The sequence below is a fragment of the Nyctereutes procyonoides genome, unplaced genomic scaffold (genome assembly GCF_905146905.1).
Source record: "Nyctereutes procyonoides isolate TBG_1078 unplaced genomic scaffold, NYPRO_anot_genome, whole genome shotgun sequence".
NCBI classification, from domain to species: domain Eukaryota; kingdom Metazoa; phylum Chordata; class Mammalia; order Carnivora; family Canidae; genus Nyctereutes; species Nyctereutes procyonoides.
In genome coordinates, this window is record NW_026575131.1 from 58,018,480 (window position 1) to 58,037,499 (window position 19,020).

Below are 19,020 nucleotides of genomic sequence, written 5' to 3' on the forward strand. Positions count from 1 at the left end.
GGGCTGCCGGTAGATGACGCGAGGCTTGAGGCACCACTGCTGCGTCCTGTACAGGAACCGGAGGGAGAGGAGGGTATGGACGGGGAGGGCCTGCCGGAGCCACGGAGCCACGGCCCCCACCGGGCTAGTCCCTGCCCCGCCCTAAACTTCCCAGGGTACCCACCAGCCCTCAGGTCAAGAGCAAAGTCCTCTCAGAGTCCCCAAGGCCCAGTGTCAGGGGTACAGGCAGCCGCTGCCGGGGGGGGGGGGGGGGGGGGCAAGCCTGGAGGTGGTGCCACAGGAGGCAGAGGTGCGGGTGGGCGGGCACTGACCTTGGCCCTGACGCCAGGCCGCATCCCCACTGCCCCTCTCTGCACCCCAGTCGCAGCCCCCATCCCGGTCTGGGTGGGGTCACTGTGCCCTCGGCGGCCCCCAGCGCCTGCAGTTTTCATGACAACATCCTCCCCCCCGCACTTCCTTGGCCCCCCTCCCCCTGGGCGTGGCCACCCGCAGGACCCTGCCCAGCACCCCTGCCCTGCCCTGAGCTCCTGCCCCCTCCTCTGGGGCCCTTGGACTTCAGGGGACTCTCGCCCCCCAAAGCCCCCTCGTCCCCGGTCCCTGAGTCAGAGCCGCCCTCACCTCCGACCTGGCTCAGGCCCAGTGTGCACCCCAGCCCCCCCTCCCTCCGAGCCCACAGTCCCAGCAGAGAGCTCCGCCCCACTCTGACCCATCAGGTCAGGTCCGGCGCAGCGGTGGCTCCCCAGGGCCTGCAGCCCAGCCCGGGCCCAGCCTGCCCTGCAAGCCTGGGCCTCCCTGCACCGCCCCCTCCGCACCTGAGGACACCTGTGGGCACTTCTCCCCACCGCAGGGCCGGCCTCCAGGAGCACCTTCCCCGCTTGCCCTCTGTTACTGGGTCTCCCGGGTCCCCTATTTTAAAGCCCGCCTCCTTCCCTGTCCTTCTCTGGCCACTCTTACCCCCCTTTTCTTTTATTTTATTTTTATTTATTTATTTATGAGAGTCACACAGAGAGAGAGAGAGAGAGAGAGAGAGGCAGAGACACAGGCAGAGGGAGAAGCAGGCTCCATGCACCGGGAGCCCGACGTGGGATTCGATCCCGGGTCTCCAGGATCACGCCCTGGGCCAAAGGCAGGCACCAAACCGCTGCGCCACCCAGGGATCCCCACTCTTACCCCTCAATGCTTCTGGCAGATGGTGTCATCTAGGTGGTCCAGCAGGGCAGGGACTTGTCTGCCTCCCCTGCTGCCAAGGCCCCAGCACCCAGGAAAGTGCCAGCACCCACCAGGTGCTCAGGAAACCTCAGGGGATGAGCAGTCAGCATGTGCTCAGCAAACACCCGGGGGTGGGCGGTCAGCGGGTGCTCAGCAAACACCCGGGGTGGGCGGTCAGCGGGTGCTCAGCAAACACCCAGGGGACGGGCGGTTCCTATCTCCCACCGTCCACCTTGACAGCCCCCGTGGGAAGCCTGGTGCTAGTGCCCTTTGCAGGTGAGCACACGGGGACTCGGCAAGGGGTGCCCTCTCCCCGCTCTGACATCTCAGAGACGCCCCAGGTCACCTGTTCCCCAGGTGTGGGGGTGGCTCTGGGGAATAGTGGCCAAGCTGCTCCCCCCGATGCCTGCACACACAGTGGGCAGAGGCCTCAGTTTACCCCCCTCAGCGTTGCCCACGTGCGAGGCGCCCACCCCCCACATCCTTTCCTCGCTCTCTGCCCGGCGCTTGGCAGCCCCACACTCCCCACGGGCCGCGCAGAGGGGCGCTCGAGGGCTGCAGGGGACCCAGGGGCCTGCGTCTCCTGCTCGGGTCGCCCGTTGTCAGGAAACGGGCCGAGCTCCTGGACTGCTCATCAAATTCAGCGAGAGAACCGGAGCGTGTGGGTTAAAGGAAGCGGCGGGCGATGCCAGCGGTGGGAGCACCTCCAAACCCCGGCTCTCCTCCCTCCTCCCTCCTCCCTCCTCCCTCCTCCCGCGGGGCGGGGGTGAGGCTCTGAGCCTCAGGGCGTGGGCAGGGCCTGCGGGGTGCAGGGCTCCAGGCCTGTCTGCGTCCCGTGGGACGCTCGGGGGCTTTCCACACACGTGCAGCGGCCCTCGCTGCTTGACCCTCTCCTGCCGCTCCGCCGTGCACCTACTGAGCTCCGACTGCATACCCCTCGGGGTGAGTGATGGACGTGCGCCGCCCCAGGGAGGTCACTGCACTCCGCTGTGCCTCAGTGTCTCCACTTGTGCGGACGGAACCCGCGGTGAAGCATGGCAGGGTCAGGGAACGAACGAGAGCCGACGGCGATGACGGGGTGGCCGCCGCTGAGACGCGCCTGGAGCCCCCGCCCAGCGCTGGCCTCTGCACCCACCGGGCAGCCCCTCAGGAGCTCTTGGTGCCACAACCTCCCTAAAGGATCCGGGAAGGGGTGAGCCGGACGCCGCGGGCTCCAGAGCACCCTGAACCGACAGGCCCGGTTGGGGGGGGTGCCCTGCATGGGGCAGCAGGTGGAGCCACGACCCCCGGGAGCCCCAGCCTCCGCAGGTTAGGGACCCAGGACCAGCCGGCTGGGTCCCGTCTGCACGGCGCCGCCAGCATCTAAACGCACTCCCGTGGAGGCCGTGGCCTCTGCCCCTGACGGTTGCTCAGGAAAAGAAACTCAGCTGACCCTGAGTTCATCTCCTCAACGTATAAAGAGCTCCGACAAATCAATAACAAAAGCAAGCGTCCCGTCCAAGGAGCCATCGCCATCGTTGTCGCCATCACGGCCGCCGCCACTGTGGCCGCGGCTGCTGGAGTGGGAGAGCCACCCGGATCCTCCGCGGGGGACCCTGCACGGACTGAAGCCCAGAGTCCGGGGGCTCACACCCTCTGCTGTGCAGCCACACAGGTCAGGGGCCTCAGTTCGGAGAATGAAGGGCTGGTCCCCGGCCCGCTCCTCGGGGCCTCGCGAGCCGGGCGGTTGGAGCCGAGGCAGGACGGTTATTGGTTTCACAACCTTCCCCCCCGACGGGGAGGAAATGGGCGGCTGTGGGGACCGGCCTGCGGCCACGGCCACCTCAGGGCCCCATCAGTCCCTCGCTGCGGGACCCTGCCCGAGCCCGGAGCCGCCCCCCGCCGCCACCGTGCATCAGTTTCCCCGGGGGGTCTCAGGGACAGAAAGTGCCGACCGGGAGGGGGCCCCAGCAGCCCCAGGGGGGGTAGGCGAGGCCTGGGGGAAGACGGAGCCCCACACGGCCCTGGGTGGCCACAGGGTCGGCTGTCGCGCAGATAACAGCCACACCCACCCCGTGGTCCCTTCCCGCGGGTCCCCAGCCTCTGGCCCTCCCACTGCTCTGACGTGTCCCTGCAGCCGCAGCAGCTTGGTGGGGCTCACGGGGCCAAAGTTGGGAGCGGGCATGCCGGCCGGGCCACTCCCCCAGGGCCAGTGGGTTACACCCCCCGCTGCTGCTTTGGAGGCTCTAGGGCTCGGCTGTAAAAATGGGGTGACGACCCGCAGCCGTCTAGTCAGCATGCGGGACTCTGGTGGGTTCCACTCGGCCCCAGAGGCGTCCCCGTCCTGGTCCCCGGAGCTGGGACGTGTGGCCTCCCACAGCAGAGGGGACCTGGTCGAGGCCCGGTGGGGGGGGTGACCCTGCGTCCTCACCAGGTCCTCCTGCCCAGGCTTGCCACGTCCGGTGACCACCATCGTATGTGCGTGACACCGGAGGTCGTGAGGACCCCCAGGACCCCCGGGGGGCCCACACTCATCCAGTCTCCAGGCCCGGCCGCCCACTGTGCCCCTGGCGCGGCGTCATGGCGAGGGACATGCTGGGCCCCTCCCCTCCACGGGCGCCAGGGCAGCCCCGGGCTCCAGGTGGGAACGACCACGGCGGGCGCCAGGCCCCACTTCCCCACCCGACCCCCAGCCACCCTCTCCTGCTGCGTCCTCCACGCTGCGTGGGGAGCCTGTCCACCTGGTGTGCACGCGGCGAGGACTCCGGGCTCAGCAGAGCCTCTGCAAGGGGACCCCTGTGTCCCAGAGGCGTCCCCAGGCCCTGCCGCTCACGCCTCGCCCCCGTGCCCACGGAAGCCTCTGCCCGGCGGCCCCAAGTCCATGCACTCCGGTCACCAGGACTGTGGTTACTGTGACCCCGAATCGCCAGATCTAACCCCGCATCCCCCGGCCCATTGGAACATGAGCACCACGGCGTGGGGGCCTTTGTCCCCGTCACGCTCTCCCCTCCGGCTCCTGCCAGAGGCTGGTATACAGCAGGGACTTGGTAAATGCAGCAAAGGCAGCAGCAAGCAGAGGGCTTCCCGGGGCACGGGCCCACCCTGGGTCCTGACAGCCCCGAGGTCCGCGCCAGGGCGGCTTGAGGGGGGACAGACCCGGTTCCGGTGGAGAGCCAGCGCCTGCCCCCGAGGGCCGCCTGGGCGCTGCGGGAAGCTCCCCGCACCTGCGCCGTGGGCAGAGGGTGGGTAAACTGAGGCACAGGGCCGGCAGGTGGCCCCAGGCGGGCCCCTTGAGCCGCCCCTCCCCTCGCCGCCCTGCTTCCTGGCCCTGGGTGCAGGGAGGACCAAGGACGGCCCCGCGGCAGCAGAGTCACCCCACATCCCCGACTTCCCCGAAGCCGCGGCGCAGAACTGGGCGTTGCCGTAGGGCCTGGCCGACCTCCGGCCACAGGCCACAGCCAGGTTCCCCCTTCCTGGCCGTTGCGGGGGGGCCTGTCCTGCTGAGCTGTGGAGGGAGCTGCCCGCCTGCCACCGCCATGAGGCCCGGGACAGGGGCCCTGGGCTGCCTGCTGCTCACCATGCCTCTGGCCCTCGCGCTGTCCATGGGGCCCCTGGGTGAGACCCCCGACCTGTGCAGCCGCTGGGCCCTCTGGGTTGCTCTCTGCCCCTCTCGTCGCGGGGACCGGGGACGGGGCCAGGCTCCAGGCATCCAGACCCTCCTCCCGCACTCGGGGACCCCCTCTGGGCCCCTGGCTCCAGCCGCTCTCTGCCCGCGCCCCCCCGCCCCCACCCCCACCCCAAGGGCCCTGGCCGACCCCTCCCAGCGCCCTTTTCCTGCCCGATCCTGACGTGCTCCCACCCGCCTGCAGGCTCCTGGGGCGCCCGGATCATCGGGGGCCACGAGGTGACGCCCCACTCCCGGCCCTACATGGTGTCCGTGAAGTTTGGCGGCCAGCACCAGTGTGGGGGCTTCCTGCTGCGGGCCCGCTGGGTGGTCTCAGCCGCCCACTGCTTCAGCGACAGGTGGGTGCACCCGGGGCCGCGCCGCCGCCGCCTCCGCCGGGGCGGTTGGGGGGAGGGCAAGACAAGTGCGCGGGCAGTGACGCGGGCCCACGTCCACCCCGAGGACGCCGCAGAGTAGCTGCGGCGAGAGCAGGGGACGCGTCGGCGGCCACCGTGTCCCTGAGGCGTGAGGCAGGACCAACCTACGCATCACGTCGTGCTCAGAACCTCCGTTAACGTGAACGTCGGGCCATGGGCCGCAGGCGGCGATGGGGGCCCGGGCTCGCTCTCAAGCCCCTCCCCCTGCAGGGACCCCCGCGTGGGCCTGGTGGTGCTGGGGGCTCACGTCCTGCGCACCTCGGAGCCGACGCAGCAGGTGTTCGGCATCTCGGCCGTCATCAGGCACCCGGACTACCAGCCGGCCACCCACGCCAATGACATCTGTCTGCTGCAGGTGAGCCGGGGGCGGGCGTGTGTCTTAGGAACAGCCGCAGGGACCCTGCGAGCTCCCAAGTCAGGTCAGCTCTGACCTCTCTGCCCTCCGTGCCCCCCACGCTCTCCCCGCACCCCCGCAGGCTCGCACCCCCGCCCCCCTCCAGGGCAGCTCCCCGCAGACACCGCCCGTCCCTCCGTCCCCCTGTCCAATGTCCAGCACCGCTGACTGCGTGCCGCCTCCTCCGGGAGGACAGGGACTGCCGCCCCCGCGCACATGCAGACCCGGGGTTCAGAACACGGGAGCTCCGGGCAGGAAGCAGCTCCCCCCGGAAGCCGGGCGTCCTCCTGCCCACACAAGGCGCGTCCCTCCTGGTAGAGGCTGCCTCCACACTCCCGCTCAGGCCCGGGCCCCCCCCGGGACCTCCGTTTTGAGGGGAAAACACCTCAGACCTGCTCTCCAAATGCGGAGAAAACAGGGGATGGAACCCCAACGTGGCGGGAACAGGCCCCTGCGCACGGGGCGGCGAGGGCGTCGTGTTCTCTCTGCGAAATGAAAAGGGGGCAGCGAGTGCCCAGGCCGGCCTGCGGATTCTGCTGGAAAACCGGGAAGCTCTGGTCCTCCCATCCGCTGATGCAGCCGGGGAAACCGAGGCCGGGGGGAGCCTGAGAGCCAACACCAGGGCCCGAGTCACACATCCCATGAGCACTGATGGAGCGGCCGCTGTGTGCTGGGCACTGGGGGCACAGACACGAACAAACAGCCCCGGGGGGGTGCCCTTAGAGCCGCCCGTCCCCGCTGGGTCGACGGGCCCTGACACGGGCACACGAGAGCCCAGAGGAGGCTCCTGTCGCGCCGCGGGAGGATCTAGGAGGGCTCCCCGGGGGAGGTGACATCTAAGCTGAGACCTCAGGGCTGGATGGGAAAGGGGTTCCGGCGGGAGGGCGGGGGCACCGGGGAATGACGGTAAATTCACTCTGGCCGTGAGCCCGGAGGCATTGACCCAGGACAGTGGGGAGCCCCGGAAGGCTCACAGGTAGGGGCGAGGCCTGGCAGGCAGGGAACATAAGGCCAAGAAGGGCCCGGGTGTCGTGATGGGTAAACCGAGGCAGGAAGCCCAGGGGCAGCTGGGGGCAAGCCCTGAGCCGGCGCTTTCCCTGCAGCTGAACGGCTCTGCCACCCTGGGTCCGGCCGTGGGGCTGCTGCCGCTGCCTCGCAGGGACGCCAGGCCCCTCAAGGTGGGGGCGCGGTGCCGGGTGGCCGGCTGGGGCTCCGTATCCGACTTTGAGGACCTGCCGCCCGGGCTGATGGAGGCTGAGGTCCGCGTGCTGGGCCTGGACGCCTGCAACAGCTCCTGGAGGGGCCAGCTGAGCCCGGCCATGCTCTGCACGCGCAGCGGGGACCGCCGGCGCCGCGGCTTCTGCTCGGTAAGACGCCGCCTCGGCCCGGCCTGCGGGGCTACGAGGAGACCGTGGCCGGGGGGGGGGCCGGGCCGGGGCCTGGGAACGCAGCCCAGCTCCCCCGTGACCAGGTGAGGCCCCCTCGGCGCACACAGCCCCGCAGACGTGTGCGTGCACACCGGAAGCGCTGAGTGGGGGCCGTAACAGGTCCCAGGACGTGGAAAAGCCCGAGACCAGAGCCGTCTCGGTTCAACTTCCAGAACAGCCCGGAAGGCCCTGGGCTCACAAAGGGCAAGGAGGGCAGACCGGAGGGTGGGAGCCACAGGCTCACGGCCCCTGAAGGGTTTCCCGGCGGGGAGGGTCCTGGCCAGACGGGCACCTTCCGGGAACGAGGCCCAGACGTGCGGCCGTGACCTTGCCTTCCCCCCACCCCCCGACCCCCAGGCGGACTCCGGGGGGCCCCTGGTGTGCAGGAACCGGGCCCACGGCCTCGTGTCCTTCTCCGGACTCTGGTGCGGCGACCCCAGGACCCCCGATGTGTACACGCAGGTGTCTGCCTTCGTGAGCTGGATATGGGATGTGGTTCGAGGGCCCAGAGGCCCCCCGCCCCGGGCCCCGGAGTCCCTGCGGGAGCTCCCTGACCCACAGCGGGCCTGGCTACAGAAGTGAGATGGCCAAGGAGCCCCGGGGAGGCCCGGCGTGTACGGGGCGGGGGCTGCGGTAGGAGAGGGCTCGGCTTCCAAACACAAAGGGCCAAAACGACCAAATAAAACATTAACTGAATAACCAGACACGACGGTTCACCTCCAGGGTCCGTCCACGGCCCTTTGAGCTGCTCTTTCCGCTCAGCGTGGCAGAGGGTCTGCTTGGCCACTGCCTCCCTGCGTGACCAGGAGCCACTTGCTCAGGTTCGTCATCTGGCCCGTTGGCTTCAGGCCCCAGGCCCCCTCGCCTCCGTCCCCACACTGACCCTTCTGGGCCTACCCACCCCGACCCCCAGCCCGCAGTCAGGGCCCCCTGGGCACGCCACTCCTCCAGCCTCCAGCTCATCACAACCACATACAAGTGGGGAGGCCAAGGCGGGATGGGGTCTCAGGGTGGCCTGGCTCCACGGGAAGTCCCTTCTTGACCCCAAAAAGTGCTTGGAACAAACTGCCCGGCAAGCAGCAAGTGGGGGGGGTGAGTGCCAGCTGCTGATCGTTGCCTTATTATTACTAATTGTATCATTGCTGTTATCACACCCTCAACCCTCCGGGCCTGTCCTCAGTGTCTGCAGCCTAAACGGGGGGGAGTCTTCTGGGGGCCCTAAGCTATCCCAACTCCCTCTTCCATCTCCTGCCCTAGAAGGAGGGCTTCCTCCCCCAACCCCCACCCCGCTCCACACATCACCTTCCTCAGCCGTCTCCCCGGCTGCTGCCCGCTGCCCAGAGGTGGACACCGAGGCCTAGAGCCGCAGCCCCCCAGGAGGGGAGCAGAGTCCCAGAGAGAGAGAGAGGCAAACCCAGGCTCGGACACTCCAGAGTGGAGTCTTTATTTCTTTGGTGAGGCAGGACCCCAGGGTGGGGAGGGGGCCTTGTCAGGGGCTCCGGGGAGCCCACTAATTACTCAAGGGCACTTTTCTGGGAATCACAGGTAAGGCACTTCTGAGGGGCGAGGGTAAGATGAGCACCACTGGCCCCTGCGCGGCTCGCCCGGACTCGGGCAGCCGGGCTCCTGCCCGTGGGGCCCCCACGCGTGGCCTGGGCCTTCGGTGTGCGTGCAGACACGGGGAGGTGACACCTGCCAACACCCCACACGAGGCCCAGGGCCATCACCCGCCTGGTGTCAAGCCTCCTGAGCTGGCAGGTGGGTGAGGAGGGTCCAGGCGGGGGCTGGGCTTAGGGGCTCGGCCAGGGCGAGTCTTGTGGGACTGAGGGTTCTGGTCTGGACCTCACCTGTGGACGGGCAGCAAGCAGGAGGGCTGGCGCCTGGACACGCGGCTCCAGGAGGCAGGGGGGCGATGGGCGCATACACCCCGCACGCGCCAGGGGGTGGGCAGGGGCCGGTGGCCCCGCAGGGTCCCGCCCTAACTGCTTGGGGCACCACTGGACATATGCCCTGCTCCAGGCTGATGCTGGCTGGACGCCGTGTCAGGGGACACGGAGAGTGTCCCTCCCCTCAACCCACCCCAGGGACATGCTGGGCGCACCTGGGACACTGAGGCCACGGGGAAGTCCTTGTCCACCGGGGCCTGGGTGGGTTCTGAGGCTCATACACGGGGCTGCGGACCCCTCCTCGCCCCATCTGCGGCCTAGAGGGCTGCAGGGCTGCTTCAGCCACTGCTGGCCGGGGGACCCCCACCCTCTCCGCGGTGATGATAACTAAGTTACCCCCCAGGGCAGACGCAGGGGGTCCTCCTGGGCAGCACCCCACCCCCAGCCACACCCGCAGGCCTCCTTCCCCTAATCCTTCCAGGATATTGTCTGGGGGCTCCTGGACCTCCCCCCGGCTGGTCCCGGTCCAGACTCTGGGGAGCGTCTGTGGGACATAAATTAGACTCGGCTGCGGCAATAAATAAAACGGGGAGGCCTTGAACGCCAGGCCCAAGCCGGCCCCACAGGCTCACACGAAGTTCTCCTCCTCCTCCGACTCTGCATCCGACGGCTCAGGGGCGCCTGCAGAGTGCAAGGGAGCAGAGGAGAAATGGGGGCGCGGGGAGGGGCGGGACGCCGGACCCCGCTGCTCCCCGCTCCGCGCCGCACCTGCACAGCTGCCCGGGTGGCGCACTCCGATGGAGCGGCCCAGGAAGCAGGTGGCCTGGCGGAGGTGGCACGAGGACATGTAGGTGACGTTGTTGTTGCCGCAGAGCTCCTGGCCGGGGCTGGAGGGCGCGGGACAGGGCGCCGCGCGACACACCACGCAGTGAGCGCTGCCGGTCTGGTCCACCACGCACGACTGCGGCCGCGGGCACAGGACGTGGGTGCACGACTCTGCGAGCGGGGCGCGGGAGCGGGTCAGGGGCCGGCGCGGGGCCGGCGCTGGGCCGCCCCCGCGGGCTCCCCCCGCAGGCCCCGCCCCCGGGTTTCCCCTGCAGGCCCCGCCCCCGGGCTCCCCCCGCAGGCCCCGCCCCCGGGTTCCCCCTGCAGGCCCCGCCCCCGGGCTCCCCCCGCAGGCCCCGCCCCGGGTTCCCCCGCAGGCCCCGCCCCTCAGGCTCTCCCGAGGGCCCGCCCCGCAGGTAACTCCCGCAGGCCCCGCCCCCGCAGGCCCCACCCCTCGGGCTCCCCCCCGCAGGCCCCGCCCCTCAGGTTCCTCCCGCAGGCCCCGCCCCTCAGGCCCCGCCCCTCAGGTTCCTCCCGCAGGCCCCGCCCCTCGGGCTCCCCCCCCGCAGGCCCCGCCCCTCAGGTTCCTCCCGCAGGCCCCGCCCCCGCGGGCCCCGCCCCTCGGGCTCCCCCCGCAGGCCCCGCCCCTCAGGTTCCTCCCGCAGGCCCCGCCCCTCAGGCCCCGCCCCTCAGGTTCCTCCCGCAGGCCCCGCCCCTCGGGCTCCCCCCCGCAGGCCCCGCCCCTCAGGTTCCTCCCGCAGGCCCCGCCCCCGCGGCCCCGCCCTCGGGCTTCCCCCCGCAGGCCCCGCCCCTCAGGTTCCTCCCGCAGGCCCCGCCCCTCAGACTCCCCCGCAGGCCCCGCCCCTCAGTCCCCGCCCCGCGGGCTCCCCCGCAGGCCCCGCCCCCACAGGCCCCGCCCATCGGGTTCCCCCCCGCAGGCCCCGCCCCTCGGGCTCCCCCCCCGCAGGCCCCGCCCCTCGGGCTCCCCCCCCCGCAGGCCCCGCCCCTCAGGTTCCTCCCGCAGGCCCCGCCCCTCGGGCTCCCCCACCGCAGGCCCCGCCCCGCAGGTTCCTCCCGCAGGCCCCGCCCCGCAGGCCCCGCCCCTCGGGCTCCCCTCCGCAGGCCCCACCCCTCAGGTTCCTCCCGCAGGCCCCGCCCCTCAGGTTCCTCCCGCAGGCCCCGCCCCTCGGGCTCGCCCGCAGGCCCCGCCCGCAGGTTCCTCCCGCAGGCCCCGCCCCTCGGGCTCCCCCCCCCGCAGGCCCCGCCCCTCAGACTCCCCCGCAGGCCCCGCCCCTCGGGTAGCCACGCCCCTTCCGCGCGCCGCGCCCGCCCCGGGTCACGCAGCCCTGCCTCCTCCCCACGTGAGCCCCAGCCCCGCCTCCCCGCAGCCCCAGCCGGCTCTTCCCCGCCCGGACCCCGCGGCGCGGTCTCCGCCCCCCCCCCGCCCCACGTACTGCGGCAGCGGCCCGGGTACATGACGCGCAGGTCCGGGTGGCCGCGGCAGCGCGCGGCGCGCAGCTCGCACTCGTCGCGGTAGGTGGCGCCGTCCGAGCCGCAGACCTGCAGGCGCGCCGGGAGCCCCGCGCAGTCGGGCGCGCACTCGCAGCGCGGGCGGCCCCCCTGCATGCGGCACGCCTTGCCCGGGCCGCACTCCACGCCCTCGCACGAATCTGCGGACACAGGGCGCGCGTCGGGGCGGGGCCGCGGAGCCCGCGGCGCCCCCGGGTCGGGCGCTCGGTTCCCTTGGGGGCGGGAGCGGGGACGAGCTCCGGCGTCCGGTCCCGCTCGCCGGCGTCTGTTCCCGGATTGACGCCCGGTTATGGGAAGGCGGCGGGGAGGGCAGGGGAGGGCTGCGTCGGCGGTCCCTGCGCGGGCCTGGGGTCGGGGTCGCCAACCCGCCGACCCCAGGGCGCGCCTGGCGCTCACTTCCTGGGGAGGGGCTCCCCCTGCCTTCTTTCTCGGCCAGGGCAAGCCTCCCCGTGGGGTCTCCGCCGCCCCCGCGGGCCCCGGGACCCACTAATGGGCCGCCCATCTCACAGCCACCCCCTCCCCCCCCGCAGGTGATGCCATGGTCAGCATTTTACCAAAAGGAGAAACCGAGGCCCGTCACAGCTGTGAGCGGAGGATGAAAACTCCAGGCCCCAGATGGACGCCCCCCCCCTTCTGTTGCTGTGGACCTGGAGGCCCGACCGAGCTCTTGAGTTCAGCCTCAGTTTCCCTGTGTGTAAAGTGAGGCTGACTGGGGGAGCACGAGCGTAACGCGCCTGTGCGGGTGCCCCCAGGTCACCCCTGCCAGGGCATGTGGGCTGCACCTGGGCACCTCCCACGCTGCTGCCCACACACATCTGGAAACGCTCCCCCTGGGTGGCTTCACAGGCGGAGCGGAAGTGGGAGAACTGAGTTGCCTTTCCCAAGGCCAGATGGGGGGGGGGGGTGACCTGGACCTCGTCTTGCCCGGCCCAGGCATTCTGTGAAGTCTGTCCTCGCAGAACCCCGGGGGTGGGGGTGGGGAGGAGCCAGGGCACACAGCAGTGAGTCCAAGACCACCCAGCCAGGCCGATCAGGGATTAATCACATCCCAGTAGCCAGCTGGGCCCTCAGCTGCAGCCTCCTCCCTGCCCCGGCCCCACCCACCAGGGCCGGATCCCATACTTTCTCCAGCTGGCACCCAGCACCCTAATTAATGCCCACCTCCTTCAAGCCGTGCCCTCACACCACCTCTGGGCCCCTGCAGCTTCGGCCGTGACCTGAGGGGCCTGGGAGGGTCCCCGTCCCCTTCTCCAGGGCAGAGAATACGTCTTGGCTTATTGCTTCGTTCACTCTGCCCTCAAAGAGCTCCTAGTCGGCTGAAGGAGGCAGCTGAGATCAGGGTCCAGAGGCACATGCTCGCTAAACATGCGTGTGTGGTCCCCCCACGGGTCCCTGAAATCTGTGGGGTTGTGGGCACAGTAAGTGTTCAGGAACGCTGACTGTGGGGTCACAAGCCCAAGCAGCCAGTTGGGAACCCCCACCTCCAGGAGCTAGGTGTGAGTCGCGTGTCCTCCTCCCAGGTGGGGCGCAGGTGGGAAGTCACCCAGGCAGAGCCCTCGGCGTGAGCAGGGGCCTGGGGGCTGGAAACCAGGCCGGGGGGTCCTCAGCATCTTCCTGACTCCTCAGCTGAGGGAGGCTGAGGCCCGGGCTCCTGCAGTCCCCAGCCCCTCTCTGACCCCGGACGCACTGCACAGACGCTCGTCCCGGCAGCCTCAACCTCCTCTGCACACCCCCGAGGGGGCAGCGCCTTCTCACTTGTCCCACGGGGCCCCTGGCCTGCGGCTGACGCCCACGGGCTCACCTTTGCAGGGGAGGCAGTGGACAAGGCCCAGGAAGCCCAGAAGGCTGATCTTGTTCCCCGGGTGAGTGAAGTTGGACCAGGCGGTGTCGATGTTGCTGGAGGCGCAACACTCCGCTTGGCTCACGTCAGTCTTGAGCACCAGGCTGCAGGTGGCCTCTCGGCCCTGCTGGAGCCAGCACACGCCGCCTGTGGACGCGGGGGACAGTTACTAGGCACTAGAGGTGCCCCCGTGTGGCACTCCCGGCGCCCAGGCCCTGACCTTCCACCCCGCTCCCCGCCCTTGGGGTGTATACAGTTGGTGCTCCGTCATGACAGCGGGGATGATGTGCTCCCGAGACCTGCGCGGGTGCTCGCATCCCAGCTCAGCCCCGCTCCTGGCGACCCTTCTGGGATTCCGCCTCTCTGAGCCACAACCCCCACTCGTGGTGGGAAGTGCTCCCCACCTTCCTGCTTCCAGGCCCCCAGGCCCAGGGCTGGCATCCTGCCCGACCAGTCAAACACCCAGAGCTGGACGTGTCAGGGTCAGCGGGCCCCGGGGCACCTCTCCGCCTCTGCCCTCTGTCTAGACAGCGCCCGAGGGCACGCAGAGCCCCCCTCGCCTGGCAGCCCCCCCTTGCCTGGCCCGCCTCTTACTCACTCCAACTTGGGAACATTCCCCTTGCATGAGCTCACCATCTCCCTGGGGACACGGCCTTCGGGGAGGGGGCTCGGCGCTCCCCCTCGAGCGGGGCTGGGGTGGGGCTGCGGGTGGGGCGGGGAGGCAGATGGCCCTCGGTTCCTTCACCCTTACACGGGGGCCCGAGTGGCCGTGGCCCCCCTGCCAGAGGGCTCCCTGGTTCCCGGCACCAGCTCGGGGAACTCAGCACCTTGGCACTCCTCTTACACACCGAGAAACTGAGGCGGGAGGGAGCGGGGGGGAGGGGGAGGCAGATGCCTCGCCTGGCGTCCCCCGACGAGTGGCAGGCGTGGCAGGCGTGGGATTCCCACAGCCCCTGTGCCTCAGCAAACCGGGGGAGGATCTGAGACCTCAGGTGGGGTTAGGGTTAGGGCCGCCCCGCCCTGCCTGTCTGCGGCTTGAGGGCTTCAGGGCTCACGTGCTGCAAGCCCGAATCCTGACTTTGCCACTCACAAGCTGTGTGACCCCGTGCCTCGGTTTCCCCATCTGTTAAATGGGCGTGATGAGAGCGCACACCCGTCGCTGGGCCGTTCCGTGCTTTCAAGGGGGAGGAGGTAGACAGTCAGCGCTCAATGCATGCAGCCGCGTTGTGCCTCCTACTCCGGACAGTTGTGAAAGAGCCACATCTGCCTGCTGACCCGCGGGTGACCCTCCTCGGGCTGGGGGAGGGGAGCCCCGGCCGCCCGCCGCGCCCCGCGCCCCCGCGCCCCCGCGCCCCCGCGCCCCCGACAGCGCCGCGCGCGCATTCCGGGCAGCCCACGTGGGTGGCCCACCCCGCCCGCCCCTTCCGGCCGCCCCACTCACCGGGCGCGGGGTCCCCCGAGCCCACGGAGCCCACGAAGCCCACGGCCCAAGCCAGGGCCCCCCAGGGCAGCGGCCACAGCGGGCCCGGCGCCCCGGGACGCATGGCGGACGCAGAGACGGCGGCGGCCCCGGCGGGACGCGCGGGCGGCGGGCAGGGCGCGGCGGCACCGACTTCCCAGCGCGGCGGCGGGCGCTCCCTATAAAGTCCCGCTGGCCGCGGGCGGGGCGGGGCCGGGCCGGGGCGGGGCGCGGGGCGGGTGGCGCCCGGTGTGTGCAGGCGCGGCCCGGGCGCCCCGAGGGCAGCTGAGCTGCGGCGGGGCCTGGGCCGCGGGGAGGCTCCCCGGGACCCGGACGCCCACACCCCCGGGGGCGGGACCGCGGTGACCCCCCCCGCCCCCGCCCCCGCCCCGGACGCCCGGGCTTTGCGCCTGCAGGACGGTGATGTCGGGCACCCGCGCCCCCGGGAGACCCGCGTCCCGGAGGCGCACCGCGGGGCCATGGGCACGTGCTGCCCTCGGGGGTCCAGGGAGCCACCAGGGGCTGGCGCAGGCTGGCAGTACCCAGCAGCCGCAGAAACCACACACACAGGTGGACAAAGGACCGTGTCACTTCAAAGAACGGCAGATGCTTTCCGGAAAATAAAAAATATTGGGAGCAACGAGGTATGGCCGGGCGACGATGGTCCCAGGTCACCCCCCAGCCCCGTATTCCTCCCCCTGCCCCCCGCAGGTGTGGAAGCCAGAGCTCCTCGCGGCCACAGACCCCACAGACCTAATGCAGGAGAGACGCCCCCAGAAGATGCCAAGCGCCCTCCTCCGTCTCAGCCGCTCGGCCTGACCCACACGCCCCGGTGGCCAGGGGCCAGGTTCCTGCCTGGTGGCCCCGAGGGAGGAGGCCCAGCTGTCTTGGCCTGTCCTTGGCCTCTGACCGTGGAGGGGATCCTCGCTGCTTGGGGAGTGAGGCAGGGATGGGACCCAAGTTCTCAGCGAGGGTGTGCAAGAGCTGGGTGTTGTGACCTTGGCCGAGACCTGACCCTGCCGCGGCCCCGCGCCCCAGCCTGGGCTCTGCAAACCAAAGGGTTATTGTCAGCCGGGCGTGGGTTCGAAACTGAGGGTGGTTGCCAGCAGCCTCTGCCCCCAGCCCGGCACGTCACACACACGCCCCCACACCCAGAGGCCATGTGCTGGGCGACCTAGAGCAAGGCACTGGTCCTCTCTGGGGAGCCCCCTTTCCATGCCCCCCTCTCCACCCTGGACTGGCCTCAGCCTCACCCCCTGCAGCCTACTTCCCGCCTCGCTCCTCCCCAGCTCAGACGTTCACCGTGACTCCCCAGGGCCCCAGGCTTCACTCCTCCAGACCCCCCAGAAAGCAGTCCCTGATGGGACCGATCAGCGTCCCGATGGAGGATGCCGTACCCAGGGCAGACGGGGGAGGTCGAGGCCGACTTCTCAGGGGAGGAGCTCAGACATTCACCGTGACATTTAAATGTCACATTGGACCGAGCAATGGTGGGGCAGGGGGTGTGGGAACAGAAGCGGCAGGATGTTTGGGCCGCAGGTAAGAGAGAGCCCACCTGGAAGGTTTGGATGGGCAGGTGGCCCCGGACGACACAGGTGGAATCAGAGGAGCGCCGCGCAGAGACCGTTTCCCTCTGCGACCCGGGAGGTGTCCGTGACCCGCCGTCGCCGGCTGTGAAGGTAGAGGAAGGGGCCTCGAGCCAGAGAATGTGAGTAACCTCCAGAGGCTGGAAAAGCTTAAGTCAGAGAAAGACAAATGCCATAGGGCGTCACTCGTCTGTGGAATTTAAGAAACAAAACAGACGGACATAGGGGAAGGGAAAAAAGAGAGAGAGATGCAAACCATAAAAGACTTTTTTCAAGTAGGCTCCGTGCCCAACGTGGGGCTTGAACTCCATCCCGAGACCAGGAGTCGCGTGCTCTTCTGACTGAGCCCACCGGCGCCCCTAACAGACTCTTAACTTGGGGACTAGTTGGTGGAGGGAGGTGGTGGGTGACGGGCATTACGGAGGGCACTTGCTGGGGCGCCGGGGTGGGTCAGCGGGGGAAGCAGCTGACTTGGGCTCAGGTCATGAACCCAAGGACCTGGGATCCAGTCCCGGGTTGGGCTCCGCAGGGAGGGGGCTTGGGATCCTCTCTCCCTCTGCTTTTACCGCCCCCCCCCCGACATGTGCACTTATTTTCTCTCTCTCAAATAAAGAAATAAAATCTTCCAAAAAAAATTTTAAAATAGGAGCTGGAAAGGCAAGGAATAGATCCCCCTCCCCGACCCCCGAGACTCCAAAAGGAAGGCAACTGCACCGATACATTGATTTAGTTCAGAGACCCATGTTGGACTTCTGATCTCTAGGACTAGAGGAGAACAATCTGTTGTTTTTTTATTAAAGATTTTATTGAAAAAAAAAAGAATTTATTTATTTATTCATGAGAGGGGCAGAGACACAGGGAGAAGCAGGCTCCTCGCAGGGAGCCCGATGTGGGACTCGATTCCGGGACTCCGGGATCACGCCCTGGGCTGAAGGTGGCGCTAAGCCGCTGAGCCCCCCGGGCGTCCCCAATCTGTGTTGTTTTAAGCCACTGAGTTTGGGGCAATCTGTCACAGGAGTGCTAGGCAGGCCCTGCAAGTTGGGTTTGGTGCCACAGTGACGCGGGCCCCGTGGGCTGGACGCAAACAAGGGAGCGAACACAAGCGTGAAGGTGGGCGGCAGTACGAGGCCCTGGGAGCAGGAAGCTTGGGGGGCCTCCAAGGAGGTGACCCTGAGGCCTGGAGAGAGAGGGAGCCCGCCGGTGGAAGCCGCTGCAGGATGTGCCACCTGGGCGAGGCCACGCGCGACCTCTCCCTGCCCCATTTTCTCATCCACAAAGTGGGCAGAGGTCCCGGTACTGCAGATCCCAGCCGGGATGCCAGGGCCGGCGCCCGGTGCGCGGCAGGGCACGCGTACAGCGAGTCTTACTCACCAGCAGATAGGCGTCTGGCCCGGGGAGGTGCAGCACGAGTCTTCCTTGCCCCTCGCCACGATGCCGTGAGACGGGCGCCCATTTCACGGAGGGTGAGGAAGGAAGTGACTTTCCGGCAGCCACAAAGCCCCACAGTGTTGGGACTGACATCAGCACCAGAGAAGCAGGATTCCAGCCCCCGTGGGCTGAGCGGCGGGGCGGGGCCCTCCCGTTCTGGGTTGGACAGTGAGGGCCAGCCCCCGGATTGTGGCTGGCATCCCCCTCCTTCCGGTCGCCGCACCAGATTTTCCTTTGGGAAATCACCTCCCGTGCTCCCAGCCCAAATGATCCCAGGAGCGGGCACCAGCCCAGGCTCAACCAATTAGGATCATCTGGCAAACAGCAGACCCTGAGGTGTTTTTTCTGGGAAAGAGACTCCCTTCCTGCCAGAGCTGGAGGGATGTGAGCCTAGAGCTGCCGGTGGCTCGTACCCATGGCCGGGGAGGAGCCAGTCCAGCAGGCCTCGGAGCCGAGAGCGGCGGCAGAAACTCCCTGTACGGTGATTGGAAGTCCTGGATCCAGCTGTGCCTGAACTCCTCCACCCCGTAAGATGAAGTCCATTGAAGCTGAGTTTGTTGCTTGCACTGCACAGAGCCAGCTTTCAGTAAACCTGTGGCCATTTTACTCAAGTGGAGCCTTTAGGACCTGCAGGGGCTCTGGGAGTGACACGGCCTGAGGTGCCAACCTGTGCCTCCAGGATACAACCCCAGGGCGCTTAGGATCACCCCCCCGCCACCCTCCTCCAGCCGGAAGCCTCCACACCAGCCCACTGCCTGCAGCGCTTGCTCTGGGTCCTGAAGCCTTCGGGGCTCTGGGTCCTCGAACCGGGCACGTGACGCCGAACCCAGGGCCGCCACCGAAGACTCCAGATCACAGCTGGGCGTTGCCCTCCCCTCTCACACCCGCCCCGGCTCCCCGCGGCCCCGGACACAGTCCAGGCCCTGAAGCCTGGCTTCTAGGCCCTTCCTGCTCAATCCGAGCCCCTTCCCGCTGCCACTGCTCCACCCCCAGGGCTCCCCGCCCACCCCCTTCCCTGCAAAGGGAGCTGATTTTGTGCAGAAAGCAGGCAGCATTACTTGCACCCCCAGCCCAGAGGCGAATGCTGATAGGCCAAGCCGGATGACGTCATGTCGGCCCCGCCTCTTGCTAGCCATTGGCTTAGCCGCAGCCATGTGACCCAGCTCTGGCCAATGGTGGGGGGGAGAGCCTGCTGGGGCGGGGCCTGGGCGGGGCCTGGGCGGGGCTGGCCGAGTGTGCACGTGACCCGGGAGCCGGAGGTATGAGGCTGCGGTTTGCTGCTGTAACAACCAAGTGCAAAAAAAACAAAACAAAACAAAGAACAAAACAAAACAAACAAACAAAAAACAGCCAAGT

General features: G+C 69.1%; 2 protein-coding genes across 4 annotated transcripts; one reads left to right on the forward strand and one right to left on the reverse strand.

Moving 5' to 3' along the window:
• Nucleotides 1-4,312: 4,312 nt before the first annotated feature.
• On the forward strand, nt 4,313-7,789 carry PRSS57 (serine protease 57). Its single transcript, XM_055343959.1, has 5 exons — nt 4,313-4,803; nt 5,058-5,211; nt 5,500-5,644; nt 6,787-7,050; nt 7,468-7,789. Exons 1-5 carry the CDS (start codon nt 4,725-4,727, stop codon nt 7,690-7,692), a joined length of 867 nt encoding a protein of 288 aa, XP_055199934.1. The 5' UTR covers nt 4,313-4,724; the 3' UTR covers nt 7,693-7,789.
• A 736-nt stretch (nt 7,790-8,525) lies between these two features.
• Nucleotides 8,526-18,282, reverse strand: FSTL3 (follistatin like 3). Of its 3 annotated transcripts, XM_055344814.1 has the most exons (5): nt 14,633-14,812; nt 13,153-13,338; nt 11,276-11,491; nt 9,765-9,992; nt 8,526-9,677 (listed from the first exon to the last, which is right to left on the reverse strand). In XM_055344814.1, exons 1-5 carry the CDS (start codon nt 14,733-14,735, stop codon nt 9,625-9,627), a joined length of 786 nt encoding a protein of 261 aa, XP_055200789.1. In that variant the 5' UTR covers nt 14,736-14,812; the 3' UTR covers nt 8,526-9,624. The 3 variants fall into 3 exon arrangements, with proteins under 3 accessions (XP_055200789.1, XP_055200788.1, XP_055200790.1); XM_055344813.1 differs by having other exon boundaries at nt 8,526-9,992; XM_055344815.1 differs by lacking the exons at nt 8,526-9,677; nt 9,765-9,992; nt 11,276-11,491; nt 14,633-14,812 and adding exons at nt 15,404-15,696; nt 16,206-16,385; nt 17,608-18,282 and having other exon boundaries at nt 13,272-13,338.
• Nucleotides 18,283-19,020: the final 738 nt, after the last annotated feature.

What these genes read in the sequence shown, in the direction of transcription:
- FSTL3 (XM_055344813.1), bottom strand. Translation starts at nt 14,735, where the DNA reads ATGCGTCCCGGGGCGCCGGGCCCGCTGTGGCCGCTGCCCTGGGGGGCC. An exon ending in CTCGGGGGACCCCGCGCCCG is followed by an intron (nt 13,339 to 14,632) that starts GTGAGTGGGGCG and finishes CCGCGTCCACAG; the next exon opens with GCGGCGTGTGCTGGCTCCAG. An exon ending in CCACTGCCTCCCCTGCAAAG is followed by an intron (nt 11,492 to 13,152) that starts GTGAGCCCGTGG and finishes CTGTGTCCGCAG; the next exon opens with ATTCGTGCGAGGGCGTGGAG.
- PRSS57 (XM_055343959.1), top strand. Translation starts at nt 4,725, where the DNA reads ATGAGGCCCGGGACAGGGGCCCTGGGCTGCCTGCTGCTCACCATGCCT. An exon ending in GCTGTCCATGGGGCCCCTGG is followed by an intron (nt 4,804 to 5,057) that starts GTGAGACCCCCG and finishes ACCCGCCTGCAG; the next exon opens with GCTCCTGGGGCGCCCGGATC. An exon ending in GGCGCCGCGGCTTCTGCTCG is followed by an intron (nt 7,051 to 7,467) that starts GTAAGACGCCGC and finishes CCCGACCCCCAG; the next exon opens with GCGGACTCCGGGGGGCCCCT.